Raw genomic sequence first — 20,787 nt, forward strand, 5'->3', positions numbered from 1 at the left:
GGAGGCCATGAGCTGAGATCATGAACACTCTTGGGGCCTGTGGAGCCCACCCAGAACCCGACTCAGAGTTTTCCCTCCCAGGTCCTCCCTCCTTGCCCCACTGCGGCCATGGGGTTGGGGTGGGGCCACTGAGTCAGAAGTATGTCCAGGACCCCCTCTCTCTTCTTCATTGACGTAGAGGGGGGAGTCCTCCCTTGTCCCTAGACCCTGATGTTAATGCCTTTAACTCCAAGTTCCACTCAATTGTCCCCTGTTTCTGGACCCCACGAAGGGTCTTCTCAGAGCCCTCAGTTCCAACACAGTCATCCTCCTGTCCCAGGGTGCAGACGTAGAGATCATATCTTACTGCCTATGTGACCTTGGACAGGCAAGTCCCCTTCTTGAGCGTCTGTTTCCTCATTCATCAACAGCCCAGCCCCCTGTGGTAGCCAAGATTCTTCTAGTTGCAAGTGCCACAGACTCCACTGCAAGCTAACTTGAGCAAAAGTAAAAGGAAGTTTCTGGATTATGTAACGGAGAGGCCCAGGGTTAGAATAACAGACTCAGGTATGGCTGGATCCAGGGTCTCAAATTATGTCTCCAGGACCTGACTCCTTCTTCGGTCTGATTTCCTCAGTGCTGCCTTCATTCTCAAGCAGGTTCTCCCCTATCACAGGCCCTGGCTTACATCCTTCCAGCCTGACAGTGCCAGTGAAGGGAAAAAAGGAAAGAATGCCTTTTTTTTCCCCCCTGGTTAACCCAACAATCGTGCCAAGCTTGAGTTTCATTGGCTGAGTCTGGCTCATTTGCCCGCCCCAATGCCAAATCTTAGACCCTGATGGGCTGGGCCTGGATCCTAGGTCCATTCTAAACCAATTCCCGGTTTAAGGTTGGCTGGACTTGAGACATATTGTCTTTCTTACAGGAAAATCGAGACTATTACCCCATGAAAGTGGCTGGTCAGGAAACTTCACGGAGCCCTGTCAGGCCACAGTGACACGGTTGATGTGGGCTTCCGGTTTCGTGGCTCCCTTTTTCCCCCCTCTCTCCCCCACCGAAGTCGAGAGGGCTGGAGCCTGGTCTAAGCCCCGCCTGAGCCAGAGAAACGTGCAACGATAAAGCCCCGCCCCCTGCAGCCGTCCATCAGAGTAGAGTCAGCTCCCCATTGGTCCGTTTCCTCCGCGGCTGCTACATCAAAAGGCGGTCTAATGGCTCAATGGGGGAGAGAAGTTAGCATCGAATTACCACCAAATCGGTCTGCCTTGAGCTGACAAGATGAGCAATAACTGAGGAAACAAAATATTATCTTCACCAGATCTTGGGGACCATCCCAAAGTTATCTTGAATTAAATCACCTATTTTAAGCCTAAAACATACTTCCTGCACATAGAAAGTCTTTTACTTATTTTTTTTCCAAAGGGAGAAAACTGCAATTCTCTCGAAAAGCGCTGTCCAACGCGGCAGCCACCGAACACTTGAAATGTGGCCGAATTGAAACGCATCTTAAGTGTGAATACACATTTGATTTCAAAGACCTAATACCAACCCCCCCCCCCCAAAACAGGTTAAACATCTCAATTTTTAAATATCGTCTACATCCTAAAATGATAATATTTTGGGTATATTCTGTTAAATAAAATATATTATTAAAATGAATTTAGCCCGTCTCTTCTTATTTTTTCAAGGTGGCTGCTACAAAATGTTTCAACATGTGGTTCACATTATATTTCTTTGAGAAGGCACTGCTGTAAAGAGAAAATTCCCTATGCACTTTGTGTTATTTTTATCCCCAGTTTTCAAGGTCACATAGACACAAGGAGAGCATTAAGACACCCTCTAGATACCAGGAACTCCTGAATATGTATATTTCTCTAGGCATTAAGGATGTGAATGAGCGTGCGCTGTGTATACTGAGCAGATGGGTGACTCAGGGTGTTCGGGAGTGTGTGTGAGTCTGGGGAAGCGAGCAGATGTGTGGATGAGAGTGGGTGTGTTTCTGAGTGTTTCTCCGTCTGGGGTCTCCTGGTTGACGGGAAGCTGTACTTCCGGGATTGGGTCAAAGCCAGGGATGGGGGCACGTGTCTGGCCTTAGTCCCAGATGTGGGTGTGGAGTTCCAGTGGTTAGCCGGTTGCCTCACATCTGTTCCTTTCCTCCAGGGGATCTTGAAGAAGTAGAAAGTCTTGGGGTGGAGCTGAGGGGCGGGACCGGGGTAGGAGGGAGGAAGATGTGGGGGACCCCGGAATCCTGTCTTCAAGGCCGGCTGCCTCTACTCTGAGAGGTGGGACTCTGAGGTGTCACAGCCTCTCTCTTGAGAGCGAGAGAGGAGACGGGAGGATGAAGTCCATCCAGGTAGACACACACACACAGTGCTTCCTGTGAAGCTCCTGATCATCTTTTTTTTTAAACAAAAATTATTATTATTATTTTTAAGGTATGCTTTTTGGTGAGGAAGATTGGCCCTGAGCTAACATCTGTTGCCGATCTTCCTCTTTTTTTTTCCTCCCCAAAGCCCCAGCACATAGTTATATATCCTAGTTGTAAGTCATTCCAGTTCTATGTGGGATGTCACCACAGCGTGGCTTGATGAGTGCTGTGTAGGTCTGCTCCCAGGATCAGAACGAGAGAACCCCGGGGCTGCCAAAGTGGAGCACACAAGCTTAACCACTCGGCCATGAGGCCGGCCCCCTAAAAAAATTATTTTTATTGAGTATAATTGACATATAACATTGTGTAAGTTTAAGGTGTCCAACGTGTTGGTTTGATCATTTATATACTGCAATATGACGACCACTGTAGCATTAGCCAGCATCTCTGTTACAAGTTCCTAACTAATCTATTCTATCTCCATCGTCTATGGACCCTTCTTGGTCCTCCCTGAGACCAAGGGTCTCCTAAGTCCCATCTTGATCTGGAGGGGGGGGTGGGTGGGCGGTGAGGATGCTCCAGGGTGGGAGGGTCCTGGATCCCTGAAAAGAGGAGGCTGGCCTCTCCTTCCTCCCCACACCCCAACCCGGAGGTTTCCTCATCTGCCGCAACACCTTCCGGTGGGTGGGGATGTGTGTGGACAACTTGGTGCGCCATGGAGGCTGAGGAAATCTACGTGAACCGGGAGGTCAAGATGCAGGCGGCAGCCTTCAAAGAGAAACGGGGGGCCCCAGCCAATAAAGGTTAGGCACTTCGGGGGCGGGGAGGGAGGGGAGAGACCAAGAGGGAGAAGTTGAGCTGGGAGAGAGAAGAACCTGAACGTGGGGACCAGAGAACTCCTTCCCCTACCCAGAATGTGTGTGTGTAGATCTTAGCCCCCCCCCACATCTTATCTTTTACCTCCAGAAATTTCTTGTGTGCAGGGGTTTGGTGAACCAAGATCTCTGAGCTCCCCTCCACCCTCACCCCCGCCCCATAACTCCAGGCAGCTTTCCACAACCCCCCCTACTGACCCATCTACAGGTGCAGGTGACCCCAACTATGAAAATATTGTCTTGAACTTCAGAAACCGGGACCAGCCAAAGAGTGCCCATTCATTGCCTAAGAATCAGGGTAAGTAGTCAGTCACCAGCCCACATCCCACAGGCTTGGGAGGGGCATATGGGAGGGCACTGCAGGGATGAGGGGCAGCATGGTGTCAGGGTCAGTGGTGTGGGGTGTGGTGGCATCAAGGCTTGTGTGTGACAGCGGTGGGGGGCAGCTTTGCAGGTGGCAATGATGATGGTGGTGGTGATTGGGCTGGTGGAAGTGTTGGTGAAGGTTTGGGTGGTGGCGATGCGGAGTAGGTGACACTAAAGTGGATCAGGAAGGAATCACTGAGCGCTGATGAGGGTGCTGATGACGCCTGTTGATGGGGACAATGCTGGCAACAATGGGCATGGATACTGGTGGATGTTGGTGATGAGAGTGGTAAGGGGGGGCTTCATGGTCTGTCTGGTGATGGTGGTGGTCAGGGTGCATTTTGGTGGCAGTGTTGTTGATGGTCACAGCTGTTGATGGTACTGGGAAGAGAGGGTGTAGGTGACAGAGCCGTTGATGGCGTTCGAGTCAGTGCTGATGGTCCACGTGGCGGTGTTGGGCCCTGGAGGTCACTTGAGCTGCCTCTGCTCCAGTCCCCTCCCGGTCCAGGCCACTCTCGAAGTCTTCCCAGGTCCCCCACTGGTTACACACAGCCCTCCTGAGCCTGTACATTCTCCTCACTCTGGTCTGCATCATTCTCTTGGCCTTGATCCTGGTGAAGAGTGAGTGGGTTTGTTTTTTGTTGTTTTTGGTTTTTTGGTGGCAGGGCCAGGGGCTGGGGAAGGGCAGAGGGGTCCTCAGGAGCTGGGGGGGGGGGGCCCAGTGTTCCCACTCTCCCTTCCCCCACCCCTGCTCCCAGGACGGTAGAGCTGGGGCCCTTCAAGGGTTTTCATGCCTCTCCCCATGTCCTCAACAGATTTGGAGACAAGCCAGGAGCTGCTGCACTTGAAAAGAGAGCTCTCCAACGGTGAGGGGAGGACCTGGGGCAGGCCCAAGGGGGCGGGGTGGGGGTAGGGAGGGCAGTGGTGACATAGACATCTCCACTCCGCACCCTCAGTGTCCCTCTTGGTGCAACAGTGCCAGAAGGAACAGAAGCTGAGCAGGGAAGACATCCTGAAGAACATCACAGCGGTCAAGAAGAACATCAGCATGGTCCAGGACAAAGTCCAGCACGTGAATGACAATCTGAAGGACCTGTCAAAAGGTGCCTTTACAGACCTTCACCAGGCAAATCTATCTCCGTGCCCAGTGTCAGGCTGGGTGCTGGGGATCGTGGAGGGGACAGCAGGGGTCCCGCCCTCCCAGAGGGCAGGGTTGGGAGGGGTGATGGATATCACCCTCTGTGTAACTTAGAGGGTATTTAAATGCTGCTGGGAACCCCAAGTACACGGGCTCGGCAGCACCCCAGGCTGGATGTCACGCAGAGAGGTCTAATAAAGATGGCGGCCTGTCTGAGGCCCCACTTCAGCTTTTCCTTCCACGCCCCTAGATGTAAGTAACATCATGACGAACGTAAAGAAAATCTTTGGGGAGCTGGAGAAGCAGGCAAATAGTAAGTTGGGGCCATGGGAGGTGGGTGACTGGGGAGCCCCGGATTCGGCCCCAGTTTCTCTCCGAGGGGCGGGATCTGCCTGACGTCGGGTCCCCACCTGCTTCCCCCCAGAGCCCACACCTTGATCAATGACAAGACATCAAAGCCCTGGCTGCCACATGGAGGATGGGGCGGTGCCTTCCCTTGAAGATGGAAAATGGGGGCCCCAGCCCGGTCTGAACCTGTTCTTCATTCCCACATATAAAAAAATCACGTGTCATGGTGAATGCGTGTTGTCGAGTTGTGGAGTTGCGTGTGTGCCTGTGTGCGTGTGTAGGGGGGTTAGCATTTCACGGAGGGCGAGCATTTTGGTGCGTCCCACAGGAAGGGGTCATGGGTACATATTAAATGCAGGAGTCACAGCGAGTGTGGGGGTGCGCCTGTGTCACCTGACATGTGACACACGTGTGTATTGTGATGTGTTGTGAGCGTAATGCACATCACGGTGGGTGGCTGTGTCATCGGGGACCACAAAGATGAGTCACTGTGAGTGTGGGTGCTGGCAACGTGTGTTGCCCTGTCGGTGTAAATACACGAGTGTCCTGTAGTATGTTGTGTGTACAAATGTGTCATGGCGGAGGTGTGTGTGGAGCACACTGTAAGAATGTATCACTGTAACTGTGGGTGTCATGGTGTGTCATTACCCGTTCCCGCACGAATGAGTATGTGTCAACGTGAGTGAGCCTGATTCTATCACTGAGGGTGTTTAGAGCATGTACACGTGTGTGTCTATGTTTCTGCACTCACATTTTGTGATTTATGAAGATAAAGGCCAAGGGAAAACAATGTGGCTCTCAGATCTGTTATTGGGGCCACTGGGGGGCTTTGGGACCCGGTGGGGCAGGGTCTCCAAGTGTTGGAACTTGGGGAATGGGGAAAGTCACACAGTAAACTGTGGGTGCAAGAGGGTGTGTGAGAATGAATGCCCCTGTGGGTCCCTGTGTGTCCATGAACATGGCCTCAGGAAGTAAGTGAGCCCCCGTGCCCTGGAGGGGGTGTCCATGAGGGTTTGTGACCTGATACGCATAATGTCTCCCTAAGTGTGCATGAGCCCGAGGATATATGGGCTTCTAAGCATGTACCCACGGGTGTACGTGTGTTTGTGAGCGTATCTGTCCACTGAGCATGTATCCATGAGTGCACACGGCCCTAAGTGTGCTATGCCCACGGCTCATGGATGTGTGTGCCCCTAAGAGAACGTGTGCCCAAGGACATACGTGTGTCCCTAAGACAAGAGAAAGTGTGCCCAAGGGCATAGGTGTGCCCCTGAGACAAGGAGACATACGCCCAAGAGCACACATGTGCCCCTGAAACAGAGAGGTGTGCCCATCGTCAGGCGTGTCCCACTGAGCACGGGCGACCGAGACCAGGGAGGCACCACGGCCACGCGCGCCCCCGCGCGGCCGCTCTCGGGAATCACTGCGCGTGCGCGCCCCGCCCACAAGCCCGTCCGGCCGCCGCGCCTGCGCACGTGCGGCCTTTTACGGCGCCGTAAAGCAGCTCGGCCGAGCCGACGGCTGCAGTTCTCGGTGAGACCCCGGCGCTCGCGTCTTCGCCCCGCCTCGTCCGCCCCCCCAACCGCTCCCCGCTGGCCTGTGGGTCCCGGGCCAGGGTCTCGGCGTCCGCGAGCCCCGCCCGCCCACTTCGGCCCACCCGGGGGAACCGCGAGGAGGGTGGGCTCCTCCCGGGTTCCGGCGCCCGGGTGCAGGCCGGGGCTGGGGTCTCGGGGCCCCGCCTTCCGCAGCTCAGCTCACCAACCCCCATCGCAGCCCGGGGCAGGGGTGTCGACATTCCCCTCCCATCCCGCGCCCTGGGCCCTCCCCATGGAGGCGGCGCCGGCCGGGAGTCCCCGGGACCCCGCCCCCGCGGGTCCGCTGGCCTCCCCATCCCCCACGCGGCCCTCGTTGCCGCCATCTCTGCACCCCCAGACCCCTCCGGCCTCTGGCCCCGGCCCTGCATGCCGGGGGCGGGCTTCTCAGCTCCCCCTCGCGACCTCACTCTTGGCGGCGGCTTCACACCTGAGGGGGCGAGGTGGGGGGGCGGAGGGAGGGAGTCTCAGCGCTCGCTCTGGGGACCCCCTTCCGTTTCCCCCCTTCTCCCCTCCCCGCTGCCACCCCCTCCGCAGAGCCACAGTGTGGAGGTCTCGGCGCCCCCTGGGGGTTTTCCCCATCAGCCTCCTTCTAGTCTCTTCCCTCACCGATCGCTGCGGCTATATTCGCTGGAATGGGGCGACCACAGCCTCCCCGCCCCCCCAGGTTCCCCCAAACTCCGGGTCTGACAGTCCGCCCCCTCCCTCTTGTTTCCCACGGTCCTGCTAGCTACCTTGCTGGAGAGCATGGGAATCGGGGGCTCCCAACGCCTCTGCGCCCCCCCTTCCAGTCTTTGTTCCGAATGCAGGCTCATCCGCGGCCCAGGGGGGCGCGCTTCGTGCGTGGGGGCGGGGGCTTGGAAGGGTTCCCAGCGTCCCCTCTGGTCGGCCCCCTCGTCTGTATCTCGTCTGTGCTCTCAACCCTCCTGGCCTTTGGTCTTGACACCCACCCCCCCCCCCCCCGCCGTTTCTCTGCCTTTCCGCCTTGGGAAGTCAGCGCTGCTGGAGCGCACGGCGGGGGAGGGACAGTTGCCCGTGTCCTCGCACAGTCGCCCATCCTGGTCCCCTCCCTGCCCTAGGTCTGACGCCCCCCTCCCCCATGCATTAGTTTTCTAGTTACTCCCACAGGTGGCGGAGTGGGGCACGAAGGTGCTTTTCACATACGAGGAATCACCTGGAACTCGAGGGCCGGGGTGATTTCCAGCGTCCCCTCTGATTCGCCTCTTGTCTCTGCTCCCCGCTTCCCCGCCTGAGCCGTCTCCTCGCTAAGGGTATAAGCCCACCCGTTCCCCCGTTTGTCCTTCCCTGACTAGGTGTAATGGAGGCGCCTTTACGCGCAGGTAGATGCCCCCTTTCTTTGCCATCATCTCTTCCCACGTGGGAAGTCAGCGATAGAGCACAGGAGCGGGGTGGGCCGGGGCGGGGGGGTCCCAGGGTTCTCCCCCGCGCCCCTGACCCCGGTGTTTCCTCGCGCCCCCGCAGGGCGGCGGCATGGAGGCGCGCTTCACGCGCGGGAAGTCGGCGCTGCTGGAGCGCGCACTGGCGCGGCCTCGCACCGAGGTGAGCCTGAGCGCCTTCGCGCTGCTCTTCTCCGAGCTGGTGCAGCACTGCCAGAGCCGCGTCTTCTCCGTGGCCGAGCTGCAGGCGCGCCTGGCCGCGCTGGGCCGCCAGGTGGGCGCTCGCGTTCTGGATGCGCTGGTGGCTCGCGAAAAGGGTGCCCGGCGCGAGACCAAGGTGCTGGGCGCGCTGCTCTTCGTCAAGGGCGCCGTGTGGAAGGCGCTCTTCGGCAAGGAGGCCGACAAGCTGGAACAGGCCAACGACGACGCGCGCACCTTCTACATCATCGAGCGCGAGCCGCTCATCAACACCTACATCTCCGTACCCAAGGAGAACAGCACGCTCAACTGCGCCAGCTTCACGGCGGGCATCGTGGAGGCCGTGCTCACGCACAGCGGCTTCCCCGCCAAGGTCACGGCGCACTGGCACAAGGGCACCACGCTCATGATCAAGTTCGAGGAGGCGGTCATCGCCCGAGACCGAGCCCTGGAGGGCCGCTGACCCCGCGGGAGATAAAGGATGCGGAGCGCCCCCTTCCGAGTGTGTCTTGTGTTTTGTGTGGGGGGCCTCGGAGCTCCACTCCACGCCGGGACCCAGGCAGGTTTATAATACACTGGGGACGGGGCGGGGGCCGGGTCTGACCCAGTTAGGCTTTCAGAGAGGGGTGGGGGTTAGGGGAGGCCAGGGGCGGTGCTGGAAAACCCAGGCAGAAGGAGCAGCTGGTGCGGCTGGAGCGGGGAGAAGGCCGGTGCTTTCTGGGATCACAGCTGGAGGCCCGGCTGGGGCGGGGTGGAGGGCCTCCCTTAGACCGGGGAGTGGCGCACCTTTTGTGAAGGACCCGCTAGTCCCACAATTTATGCCTGCCCGCCTGTCCCTCTGTCCAGCTGCGGTGTCACAGCAGGAGGTCAGCGATGGGTGTGGCTGTGATGGCAGGACTGGGGTGGTTTGCAGACCTCTGCTTTAACCCCTTGTTACCCTTGCTGCGGTAGCAAGATCCCGGGCGCGGCCTGTGCACCTTGGCGACAAGCAGGGCCCCTGGGCACAGTCTTAAATCTCGCGTGGCTGGGCCCCAGCCCCAGAGTTTCCGATTCTGCAGATCTTGGGTGGGGGGGCCGAGGATTTGCATTTCTAACAACTTCCTAGGAACTGCTGTTGCTCCGGGGGCCACACTTTGAGAACTCTGACCCTGGTTCTCAGGGCGGAAATGGGCGGGCTCATTCGGAGTCACCTGGATGCTTAAAATATCCTGAAGTGAATGTCTAAACCCGTGATCGGCGTCCGAACACGTGTTCCTTGTTAAAAAAGGAAAATATTACGCTTCAGGTGACGCTTCCTCTCCTTTTTGTTCCCCACTCTCCGCTCCGCTCACTCCTCTTCAGGGTAACTCCTGCCAGACTTTTGGGGGAAATTGTTCAAGTTCTCGCCAGCCCTCACCCCCGCCCCAGGACCTGAAAGGGAACCCCAGGGGCTCCGGCTGGGTCCCCCTCATTGCTTATGAGAAGGGTTGAAGGGGATGGGGTGGGTGCAGGTTTTCAATTTGCCGTTGGGGTGCTCCATCTGGCTGCCTCGTGGAGGGCGGCACAGACGGGGAGACCGGGGACAGTTTAAGTCACCCAAGCAGGAGGTGACGAGCCAGGTGGGCTTCAGCACGTTGTGAAGACCAACAGAAGAAATAAAACCACTGAGCACCCACTGTGTGTGGCGCTGGATGGTCAGGACATAGCTCTGGGCTGGGGGAGGGGAGGGGGCCCAAGGGAGCTGGTAGAGGGGACGGCCAGGGTGGCAGCCTGCACTGGGCTGGGGGGCAGGGCAGAGACGGAAGCCACCGGCCTGGAGGAGGGAGAGCTGAGGGTGGGGTGCTGGGAGGCCAGATTTCAGAGGGAACTGCAGGAGTCTGGGTCTAACAGCCCTAGGTCCTCAGGGATCCTGGCAAGAGTGGCTTCCAGGGCCTGCTGCTGGGGGACAGGTGGGGCAGATGGCAGGAGCGAGAGGCGGAAGGCAGGGGCAGCGTGGCCAGCTCGGTCCACAGGCCCAGGAGTGAAGGATGCCAGAGAGAAATAGTGCCGGAGGGAGGAGGTGGGGCCGGTCCCCAAGGGAGGGCTTGGCAGCTGGGAGAGGAGGGCCTGGGGTCTGTGGAGGGACTTGCCGGAGAAGGTTTGGGACAAGCTGCAGGGCTGTGGGGCTGGACCCCGGTTTGCGGCAGGGGAGGACAGGGAGAAAGAACAGGCAGCTGTGCTCCTCAGGGTCCCGTCACGGTGGTTCTGGCTTAGGATGCTTTGGGCTGCAAGTTAGGCCTCCACTGAAGCCCTGTGATGGGGGGTGGGCGGTGGGGGGACCCAGGACCAGCCCTTGGTGACCCAGGCAGGCAGCATGCCTCATTTCACAGGGCACAGAGCAGGTTCCAGAAGAGTCATCTGCCTACAGTCACGTGTTAATTAATTCAACAAATATTTATTGAGCGCCTACTGTGTGCCAGGCGCTGGGGACAGCTGAGAACCAAACAAAGGCAGGCACCTGCCCTCCTGAAGCTTGCATTCTAACCCGTGTACACAGGCAGTGAACAGATCAGTGAATTACACATCTTGTCGGAAGGAGAAGGGTGCCGTGGTGGGAGAGTACAGAGGAGTAAAACGGACTGGGAGTCAGGGCTGTCATTTTAAATGGGAGGGAGGGAGAGCTCAGGATAGGCCTCACTGAGGAGCTAGCAGGGGAGGCAGCATGTGCAAAGGCCCTGGGGTGGGAGTGAGCCTAAATGTTTAAGGTATAGGGAGGTGGCTGGGGTGGGTGCCGGATGCGGGGAGGAGAAAGAGAAAGTGAAGTTGGGGAGATAAGGCACGTGGGAGGGGTTCTGAGATCGCAAAGGACCCTGTAAGGCTTTGGCTTTTCCTCTATATTGAAAGGAAACTTCTAGAATGTTTGGGGGCAGTGAAGAGGGAGACCAGAGGGAGTGAGGATGGGGGCCACGCCAAGGCAGTGGGTGGATTCTGAATGTGTCTGGACACCACGGCCCATGGCTCTCCTTATGGGTTTGGAGGGGGCAGTGAGGGAACGAGGTGGCCAGGGTGCCCCCAGTGCGGGCCTGAGTGACTGGTAGAGGGGAGCCTCGAATACAGTGTGGAGGGCTCAGGTAGGCAGTTTTGCGCTGGCTGGGAGTTCCGGGGTGGGGAGCTGGGGGACACAGACATCTAGGGATGGGCAGTGAATAGAGAGCACAGGTGACCTGGAGTCCAGCCCATCTTTCGCTCCAGAGGCCCAGTCCTGTCCCCACCCCGTGCTGGGCCCTGGGCCTCCCAGCTCCCACCTTCCACACCTGCAGGCCCCTGAGGAGGGGGCCAGGCTGAGGGGCCCCCGTCGCCCTGTCTTACTGATGCAGGCCGGGTGGGGAGGACTGGCTGCCTGAGCGGGGGACTCTGTCGTGTGGTGCCCGGACACGCGCGGCGTCTGGGGAGGGCACGGGTGGGGGTTCACTCCTGACTCCAGCAGACGGCCAGGTCGGGGCGACAGGAAGCACACGGGTCGGGGCCGCTCCCTGGACGGCTGGGCTGCCAGGAGCTGTGCCCCAGTGAGGAGGGGGCTGCTAGCCTTCAGGCTCGTGGGCAGGGGTTCTCGAGGTGGGATCCTCAAGCCCTTAAAGTCAGGGAGGTGGCAATGGCCAGCTGGCCTGAGGAACAAGGGACAAGCCCTCCGGGGCGTTGGCAGGAGCCGAGGATGGGTCAGCTGCTTCCATTTGGGGTGTAGGAAGTATCACCAGGACCCTTCAGCCACCAAAGAGGTGTCCAGGCCTTGGGCGGGGGTCCTCAGGGTCCTGCCATGGGCCTTGCTGTTCCCGTGTTTGAGATGGGGGAGTGACACAGAGGGGCGCTCCTGGTGGGCGGGCAGGGGGCTGTCAGGGTCCACGACTCAGGACAAATCCCCGTGGACCCAGGGGGGCCGAGGTGGCTGGTGGGCAGTCAGCACGTGACCAGCCGGTCACACACCCAGCCGTCCAGGTAGCTGCCACAGAAGGCGTCGTTCCAGTGCCCGGAGGCCCGCATCATGACGCAGTCCTCGCCTTGGCCCCCGTTGTTGGGCTCCCCCGGCTGCCAGTTGCTGTAGCACAGGGCTTCAGGTCATTGGGGTCGGGGATGGGAACGGGGCCCTCTGCCCTCAGCCCAGACACATCCCTGTGAGTCTGGGCCCTGCCCGTCATCCTTGGCCATCTCCCTCAGTTGCCATCCGGAAGCTCCCCCAAGTCCAGGCCTGGGGCCCCCTCCTCTCCATTGGCCCCTCCTCACCTGTAGTCCAGGGGGTTCTGGTCCATCCAGACAAACTCCCCTTCTATGTTCAGGTCCCGAAGGCCAATCCAGGAGCCTTTCTTGTTGGCGTGGCGGGTCAGGAAGTCCTGGGGAGCAGGACAGGGCTGGAGGACTGGGGAGACGTGTCTGGGTCCCCCTGCCACACGACGAGTTGGGCTGGGGACCCCCTCCTCCCCCTCCCCCACAGCACCGGCGGCACCCTCTGCGGAGCCCGGCCCACCTGCTCCTCCTGGCTGTGGATGCTGACCAGCCGCCCGTGCAGCTTGCTGCAGGCGAACCGCGCCTGGATCCACCGCTTGGGGCCCTCCCCGAAGTAGTAGCACTTCTTTTGGAAATGGACCCAGTCGTCGGGGCACGTGTTACACGTGGAGCCTGGGGTGGAGGAGAGGCTCAGGGGGACAGCGGAGGAGGGCACCATGGCGGACACTGTGGTGGGAACCGTGGTGGGCACTGTGATGGGAACCGTGGCGGGAACCGTGGTGGGAACCGTGGTGGGAACCGTGGCGGGAACCGTGGCGGGAACCGTGGTGGGAACCGTGGCAGGCACTGTGGTGGGAACTGTGGCGGGAACCGTGGTGGGAACCGTGGCAGGCACTGTGGTGGGAACTGTGGCGGGAACCGTGGTGGGAACCGTGGTGGGAACCGTGGCGGGAACCGTGGCAGGCACTGTGGTGGGAACCGTGGTGGGCACAATGGGCAGAGTGGGTGGCAGCGTCTTTCTTGGAGTCGCTCCTGGCCTCCGGGCTGAAAGCAGACCCACCCCAGAGCCTAGCAGAGTCTCGCAGTTTGCCTTCCTCCCTGGAGCTCTGATGCCGACGTGCTAGACCCGCTGCACCGCAGGAGCAGCTCAGCCGCCAACATCATGGCCACGACCTCCACCCTTGTCAGGAACACCTTTGTCACCAACATCATCCCCCAGACACCCATGATCGCCAGCAACATCTCTCACCACCACCAACACCGCCTTTAGGGGCCCCACACCAGCCACGTCTGAATCACCAGTGCCGGTGGTCATGCTGAGGCTGAGACCACCAGCATTACTCTGCCGGTGTCCTGTCCTCACCAGCTGCTCCAATAACAGCCCTGGCCACCATCGCTGCCAGCACCACCGAAGCCAGCGCCCTTGGCCACTGTCTTGGAAATGGAGATGATTTTCTTGTTGGAGCCCATGGGGAGGACTGGAGGGCTGGAGCGTGGTCTGTCTCCTCTTACCCCGACCCCAAGAAACCTGTCAGGCGCTGTCGCCACCCTAGCATTCCCGGGTGGGAGTTTAAACGCACTGTTACTGGATCCACTCACTCGTGATTCGCTGCAGATTTTCTTAGAGTGAACGTGGACCGAGGGCTCCCTGGCTTTGGGGGAATTGTTCTAAGGGGTCTGGAGTCCACGGCAGCTTGAGGACCCCCCGGGGAAAACAGAGCTGGAGGTGCTGCTCACACGTGAACTGGGGAACCAGCGCGTAGCCCTCTGGGGGTGAAAACAGGAAGAGAATCTCTCTGGGTCCTTCAAGGGAACTTCAGGGAGGGTGACCTGCCCACGTGTCACGTGGTCATTGAGAGACAGCCCCCAGAGCTGGGCTGAGACCCCAGGCCATGGGACTAGACTTGGTGAGGGGTGGGGGGCACTCAGGGACAGAGCAGGAATTAGGAGGGGCCCCATCACAGTGAGCGAGGCTCAGATCCCTCTTCCCACCCTCCCCAGAAGGACCACTGCGGGGTTTCTTCCTGGGATTCCCACAGCCACCCCACGTCCCAGGGGACAGCTCTCCACACCCAGCACTTCCTCTTCTCCCCAGTTGGGGCAGCTGGGGCTCCACAGAGGGCAAAGATCAAATATCCAGGGTGGGCTGGGGTGGGGGGGACCTCAGAGCAGTGACAGCCGGGTCCCTACCCCAGGATAAAGGCACAGGGATCGAATCTGCTCTTTCTGCAGCCTGCTGGGGCCGCCCCCACGCCCCCCGTAACTGCCAGCATCCCCTCCATCACTGCCACCGCTAGGGAAGACGCCACGGTCCCCGCTGTCCCCATCGCTGCAGAGGTGACTCCCCTCCGGCCCCCTGGCTGGATCAGGCAAGCTTCCCCCAGGGCTGTGGCTGAGGGCACCCTAATGATGACCGTCTGCTAAGCCGAACTGGGCAGAAGAGAGAGAGTGAAGAGAACCCAGAGATGGTAAATGTGGGGCAACTTTTACCTAGAGGAGGGAAAAATGGTGGGACCCCCCCAAATCGGTGGAGGGAGCAGCTGGACTCAGAAAGGGCATTCTCGTGGGGCCCCCATCACCCCTGCCACACACATAAATACACACCCATCCACGTTGTCACACATACACCTCTACTGTGTGTTTGAACATACAGTGCCCACACCTGTGCAGTCACATGCGCACACCCACACAGCCGTGGGCCCAGACGCTCACACTCACCGTTGGACACGCGTAGCTCTATCCACAGCTTCGCCACTTCCTCCTGGAGCCTGTCCAGTGCGTGCAAGGCTGCGCGTCTCTCATTCAAGCCTGGCGTGGGTAGGGGTTGGAAGGGGGCTGTGGTCAAGAGACCCACTTGCGAGCCCCCTTCCTTGCCCCTCCCCTCCTCTCCCCAGGCTCACCCTGGGACTGGAGGTCGCTCAGGTCCTCGCGAAGTCCGTTCAGGTTCCGGGAGAGCTCCGAGTCTGATGAGAGCGGGTATGGGGGCAGGAGCGGTGTCAGGGATGTTGTCTGTGGGCCGAACGTCCCCGAGCTTGGTCCCCAGCTTCACCGCCCACCATGGCCCCAGGACCCTGCCCCCAACCCTGATCTCTCACCCTGAGATTTCATTCTGTTCTGCTCATCTTGGATTTTCTCCATGCTCTGCGACATCTTGGCAGCTGGTTGGGGGGTGGTGCTCAGTGGCAAGCACGTCATCAGAACCACACCCCCATTACCCCCCACCGGCCCCTCGGCCTCTGACCCTGGGTCTTTGGGGTCACCTGCTCGTTTCCCAAGTCACAGGTGGCCTAGAGCACTTGATCCACGTGTTATCCAGGTTCCCCCTGACCCCTCCTCTCAGGCCCCAAGCTGAGGCTGCTCACCCTGGGATTCCTGGGCCACCTGCTCCCCCTTGTGTTTTTCCAAGTCCTTGGAAACCTGAGAGACTGGGGCGGCAGGAGGTAAGACGTGTTATCAGGACCCAGGAAGGCAGGTCCTTGGGTCGCCCCCACCAGCCCCAAGTGCAGGCCCCCCCACCGCCACCCCACCCAGTCACAACGGCCGCAGCTTTTGTTTTGAATTTGGGGGGGAAATGTACTCAGGAGAACTCAGGCGAGAATCGAATGAACTTCTCCCCCCCAGGATGGAATAGAAAAGTAGCAGGCTTTTACTAAAAGCTCCCTGGAGGGGTTCTAAGTGCCTCGCGGGGTCTCAGCTGGTTTCTGCCTCGTGACACTGAGCCGATGCCCACCTTGCAGGGGAGGAAGGCGAGGCAGGGAGCCGTTTGGGCAGCTTCCGTTGGGCATGTCTCAGAGCCCGCCCTCGCAAGAGTCGCGGGGTCTTCAGCCCCGGGGAGCGGGGAGCACAGGCTGACCCTCAGTTCCCAGGGGGGACCCTGGAGCCGTTTCTCCCACATCCCACAGCCATCAGGGGCAGAAGCAGGACAAGAGCCAGGTGCCCCCCAGCCCCGTCTCTCCCCGCTTGGCTCCTCCCTACCGTTCTGGGCCGCGGTCTTTTCCAGCTGTTTCAGCTTCTGCACAGTCTCCAAGTCTGGGGAGGAGGAGAGGAGAGGGGTGAGAAAGGATTTTTCGGGTGCCCCCCCACCCCCACCCCACACGGTCACAATGGCCGCAGCTTTTGTTTTGAATTTGGGTGGCAAATGTACTCAGAGAACTCAGGGGAGAATCGAATGAACTTCTCCCACCCAGGATGGAATAGAAAAGTAACAGGCTTTTACTAAAAGCTCCCTGGAGGGGTTCTAAGTGCCTCGCGGGGTCTCAGCTGGTTTCTGCCTCGTGACACTGAGCCGATGCCCACCTTGCAGGGGAGGAAGGCGAGGCAGGGAGCCATTGGGGCAGCTTCCCTTGGGCACGTCTCAGAGCCCGCCCTCGCAAGAGTCGCGGGGTCTTCAGCCCCGGGGAGCGGGGAGCACAGGCTGACCCTCAGTTCCCAGGGGGGACCCTGGAGCCGTTTCTCCCACATCCCACAGCCATCAGGGGCAGACGCAGGACAAGAGCCAGGTGCCCCCCAGCCCCGTCTCTCCCCCCTTGGCTCCTCCCTACCGTTCTGGGCCGCGGTCTTTTCCAGCTGTTTCAGCTTCTGCACAGTCTCCAAGTCTGGGGAGGAGGAGAGGAGAGGGGTGAGAAAGGATTTTTCGGGTGCCCCCCCACCCCCACCCCACACTGTCACAACGGCCGCAGCTTTTGTTTTGAATTTGGGTGGCAAATGTACTCAGGAGAACTCAGGCAAGAATCGAATGAACTTCTCCCGCCCAGGATGGAATAGAAAAGTAACAGGCTTTTACTAAAAGCTCCCTGGAGGCGTTCTAAGTGCCTCGCGGGGTCTCAGCTGGTTTCTGCCTCGTGACACTGAGCCGATGCCCACCTTGCAGGGGAGGAAGGCGAGGCAGGGAGCCGTTGGGGCAGCTTCCGTTGGGCTCGTCTCAGAGCCCGCCCTCGCAAGAGTCGCGGGGTCTTCAGCCCCGGGGAGCGGGGAGCACAGGCTGACCCTCAGTTCCCAGGGGGGACCCTGGAGCCGTTTCTCCCACATCCCACAGCCATAAGGGGCAGAAGCGGGACAAGAGCCGGGTGCCCCAGCCCCGTCTCTCCCCGCTTGGCTCCTCCCTACCGTTCTGGGCCGCGGTCTTTTCCAGCTGTTTCAGCTTCTGCACAGTCTCCCAGTCTGGGGAGGAGGAGAGGAGAGGGGTGAGAAAGGATTTTTCGGGCGTCCCCACCCACCCACACCCCATCTGCCAGTTAGGGATGGAGGGAGGCCTTGCATATACCATGTGGGAGACGCGGGGCGGGGCTCCTGGGGGTCAGGGGCACGGGGCTGCAGGGTCAAGGTGGGAGACACGATGGGAACACTGGGCTCTGGGGCTGTGTTGGGCTCCCCAGGACCTGGGAGCGGGGGGCTGGGAGGGAACACGGGAGGGAGGCCGCAGGGGACTGGGGGTGTCCTCACGCCACAGGAGAAGCAGGGTCAGCAGCCCGGCCCACATCGCGGTGGTCACCAGTCCCAGCAGTGCGAGCAGCGTCCCCCGCTGGCAGCACTGCCGCCGCCTCCTGGGAAACTTTGGGAACTCTACTGGGGGTAGGGGGAACACCGAGGGGCACAGGGTGAGGCTGGGCTCTGGCTCTGCCCGTCTCTGCATCGCCCAGAGCCCCAAAGTCCTGGGAGCCTGCCCAGAACCCACACTGAAGCAGAGGGTCTCAGTGGACCCCCAGCCTCCTCTGCACACCTTCCCCTCGCGCTGCCGTCTTTCATGTCCATCAGGCCCCCCCAGCCCCGACCTTTGTGTGTCCATCTCTGCATCTGTGCATCTCTGGGTGTGTCCCTCCACCCATCCAGCCCAATGTCTCTGCTCCTTCTGCCCACACTCCAGCAGTCAGCAGGCCAAACTTGGGGCCAGGTCACTGTCCAGAGAGACAGGCCCGGGGCCAGGAGCTGAGACCTCCTCCTCCAGGGGCCACCTCCTCAGGTGAGGCAGCCGACCCCCACCCAGCTCTCACCTGAGACCCTTCTCCCTTTTATGGGTTCACTTACGCCCCCACTAATGCTGGGCCCCAGCCTCACCTCCAGAAGGCCGCGTCTCCCCTCCCCTCCCACCCCCAGCCCTCGCCCTCACGCCCGTCCCCCACTCTGAGCCTCTCCCCCAAACACAGGACACCGGGGCTCAGTTCCTCCCCGTATCCAAGCTCTTCCCCAGATGTCAGGCCTCCCCCAGGCCTCACCCCAACTCCTGGGCCCCCCAAGGCCCTGCCTTGACACCTCACCGCGGGCCCCAGGCCCCCTCCCCTCACCCTGGCTATGAGGATCCATCGTGTTGAGTCCCACTTGGTCTCCGACTCTATCGGGCTCCCAGAGCCCCAGCTGGAGCTGGTTTTTGTTGGGAGGGTGTTGAGTCAGAGAAGGGCGGTGCCCTGGCTTCCCTCTCCTGCCGGGCTCTGTGCCAGGAGGCCGGTTGGAGCTCACCTCCCCCCCGACGCTGGGCCTTTCCTAGAAATTCACTCTTCTTTCCAGATGGGGACCCAGGAGCCTTTCTCCTCTCCAGGGTGGAAGGTAGGAGGTCAGGGGGTCAGAGTTCTTGCTTTGGCCAGTGTCAGCTCCTGAGAGCCCTCTCACCTGAGTATGCATGTTCCTCCATGGCAGCCCTGCTTGGATTCTCCCAGTGACAGAGTGCTCACCACCTGTCAAGGCAGTCCACTTGACTGGCACAGTCACAGCTCTGGCTGGGATCTGGGATCTAATGAGGGTTAGGGTTAGACGTCAGGCTCTAGTTACTGGCACAGGCCAGCAGCGGGGACTTGAGGACCCCAGGGTCCCCCAGAGTCCACAACCGGGAGTCAGTGTTGCTCCTGCAGCTGGCATGGAGGGTCACAGGCCTTGAGACCACAGGTGGGCACCCCAGAGCCCATCACATGTGAGGTATACAGCAGGTGGTCCATAAATGTGCACCTGTGTGATCTTGGCAAGTGACTGAACCTCGAAATCAGTTTCCCTAACCCATAAAATGACAACATTCGTAATACCTACACCGTAGGGTGGTTGTCGGCTCTATGTGAATGTGTAAAATGCTTTGAACAAGGCCTGGCACATGGTGAGCACCAAAAGTAACCTCAGTTCTTGTCACTGTTGCTGCCTGTGTAACCTCAGTCCGGGACTCAACGTTTCTGAGCCTCCGTTTTCCCCTCTGTAGAAGGTGGGTGATGACGGTACCCAATTCATGAGACCGTGGTAGGATCAAATGAGATAATAATGTATTCCTGAGGCTTTGGGTGCGTGGCTGCACACAGAGGGTCTTCAGGTCCTCAACATTTATCAGGCATCTACTCTGTGCCAGGTCCTGCTGGGAAAAGCAGCGACTCTGTCACCCAGGCCTCAGCTTTCTCCTTTGCCAACGTGCCCAAGGTGTCTTTAAAGTCTCTTGGCTTGAAAGCACTGAGGATGTGCCAAAGAGCTTGGGCTTTGGGGTCAGACAAGCCTGGGGGGTCATTGGCTTCCTCCTTGCTGTGTGACCATGGGCAAGTTGCTTCCCCTCTCTGAGCCTCAGGGAAGCAGAGATGTGGGCTGCCAGGCTCCAAGGAACAGCATCCCAGACTGAGTCTTGCACTATCCTGGAGGGAGCCAGAGGGGTCACCGTCCTGTGACAGGGGAGACAGCCGGACATGGCTGAGCCCAAGCCGGCCAGACTCAGAGCTGAGTCTTGGCTGCTCCCTAGATGAACAACTCAGCTTTCTCATTTGTAAATTGGGGGTAAGTGACAGCGCTGGCTCCACAGGACGCTCAGTCAACCTAAGGGTGGGATGCTGGGGGAACTGAGGGACCGAGAGCGTAATTTATCTACGTCACACAGGGGTGGACATGATCATGGTCACCCCCAGTGCACCCGCTAGGCTCAACTTTGCTCAGCCAAGCCGGTTGACTGGCTTTCACTTCCCCAAACCAGGTCCCTGCCTGCCTGGCGAGGCTGTCCACACCTGCCCCCTGCCCCCTGCCTTTCTCTCGCACAGACCTCTTCCTGGCCTCCCTCAAGACTCAGCCTGATGTCGTTCCCTCCAGGAAGCTTCGATGTCCAGTTTCCACCGCCGACCCGACACACACACACAGAGCCACACGTGTCCACACTCAGGCACACGCACACTGACACACCGTCGCACACTCACACGCACCGTGTGCTCACACAGGCTCACTCACATGAGTTTCGAGCGCGTCGTCCTCCTCCTAGTCTGTTGGGGCCGTTGGGCGACGCCGGCAGGGGCCACAGGCCGTGGTGACAGGTCTAACCTGGAGAGACAGTTTCTTCTGAAAGCAGACCCACCCACAGCTTCTATTTTCACAGACCTAATTATGGACTTGCCCATCCACGCATGGCCTCCTCAGATGCCCCCCACAGCCCGGTAAAGTCCCTGCTATTATTATCCCCACGTCTCAGGTGAGCAATTCGAGGTTCAGACACGCAAAGCCACCATCCCAGAGTGCTTTAGGACGGAAGTGGCCGAGTCAGGATGCGAAGCAAAGTGACTTCGCGCTGAATCCTTATTCCACCATGGCAGGGAAGAGGGAGCGAGAGAGGAGAGAGGGAAGGAGGGAG

At 59.7% G+C, this 20,787-nt stretch overlaps 2 protein-coding genes and 1 long non-coding RNA gene across 15 annotated transcripts; 2 read left to right on the forward strand and 1 right to left on the reverse strand.

Annotated features, from left to right (window-relative positions):
• The first annotated feature begins 2,998 nt into the window (after window positions 1-2,998).
• On the forward strand, window positions 2,999-5,861 carry MCEMP1 (mast cell expressed membrane protein 1). Of its 2 annotated transcripts, XR_002809012.2 has the most exons (7): window positions 3,000-3,147; window positions 3,428-3,517; window positions 4,078-4,206; window positions 4,401-4,451; window positions 4,542-4,688; window positions 4,974-5,036; window positions 5,148-5,861. It is a non-coding gene; the product is annotated as a mast cell expressed membrane protein 1 (long non-coding RNA). The 2 variants fall into 2 exon arrangements; XR_002809013.2 differs by lacking the exon at window positions 4,078-4,206 and having other exon boundaries at window positions 2,999-3,147.
• Window positions 5,862-6,517: 656 nt separating this feature from the next.
• On the forward strand, window positions 6,518-8,757 carry TRAPPC5 (trafficking protein particle complex subunit 5). 3 transcript variants are annotated; one of them, XM_023644639.2, is made up of 3 exons: window positions 6,537-6,604; window positions 7,792-7,934; window positions 8,146-8,757. In XM_023644639.2, exon 3 carries the CDS (start codon window positions 8,155-8,157, stop codon window positions 8,719-8,721), a length of 567 nt encoding a protein of 188 aa, XP_023500407.1. In that variant the 5' UTR covers window positions 6,537-6,604; window positions 7,792-7,934; window positions 8,146-8,154; the 3' UTR covers window positions 8,722-8,757. The 3 variants fall into 3 exon arrangements, with proteins under 3 accessions (XP_023500408.1, XP_023500407.1, XP_070128708.1); XM_070272607.1 differs by having other exon boundaries at window positions 6,550-6,604; window positions 7,780-7,934; XM_023644640.2 differs by lacking the exon at window positions 7,792-7,934 and having other exon boundaries at window positions 6,518-6,604.
• A 1,894-nt stretch (window positions 8,758-10,651) lies between these two features.
• Window positions 10,652-20,583, reverse strand: FCER2 (Fc epsilon receptor II). 10 transcript variants are annotated; one of them, XM_023644108.2, is made up of 13 exons: window positions 20,391-20,583; window positions 18,819-18,939; window positions 17,658-17,780; window positions 17,322-17,375; window positions 16,757-16,810; window positions 16,191-16,244; window positions 15,578-15,640; window positions 15,311-15,373; window positions 15,116-15,178; window positions 14,934-15,023; window positions 12,736-12,887; window positions 12,495-12,601; window positions 10,652-12,309 (listed from the first exon to the last, which is right to left on the reverse strand). In XM_023644108.2, exons 2-13 carry the CDS (start codon window positions 18,838-18,840, stop codon window positions 12,171-12,173), a joined length of 984 nt encoding a protein of 327 aa, XP_023499876.1. In that variant the 5' UTR covers window positions 18,841-18,939; window positions 20,391-20,583; the 3' UTR covers window positions 10,652-12,170.
• Window positions 20,584-20,787: the final 204 nt, after the last annotated feature.

This window comes from Equus caballus, chromosome 7, assembly GCF_041296265.1.
Source record: "Equus caballus isolate H_3958 breed thoroughbred chromosome 7, TB-T2T, whole genome shotgun sequence".
NCBI classification, from domain to species: Eukaryota; Metazoa; Chordata; class Mammalia; order Perissodactyla; family Equidae; genus Equus; species Equus caballus.

Excerpts from the sequence above, each read along its gene's own strand:
- TRAPPC5 (XM_023644640.2), top strand. The coding sequence starts at position 8,155 with ATGGAGGCGCGCTTCACGCGCGGGAAGTCGGCGCTGCTGGAGCGCGCA.
- FCER2 (XM_023644109.2), bottom strand. The coding sequence starts at position 18,840 with ATGGAGGAACATGCATACTCAG. Across the intron at positions 16,245-16,756 it reads AAAGACCGCGGCCCAGAACG|ACTTGGAGACTGTGCAGAAG; the intron begins GTAGGGAGGAGC and ends CCTCCTCCCCAG. Across the intron at positions 15,374-15,577 it reads GGTGGCCCAGGAATCCCAGG|CTGCCAAGATGTCGCAGAGC; the intron begins GTGAGCAGCCTC and ends CCCCCCAACCAG.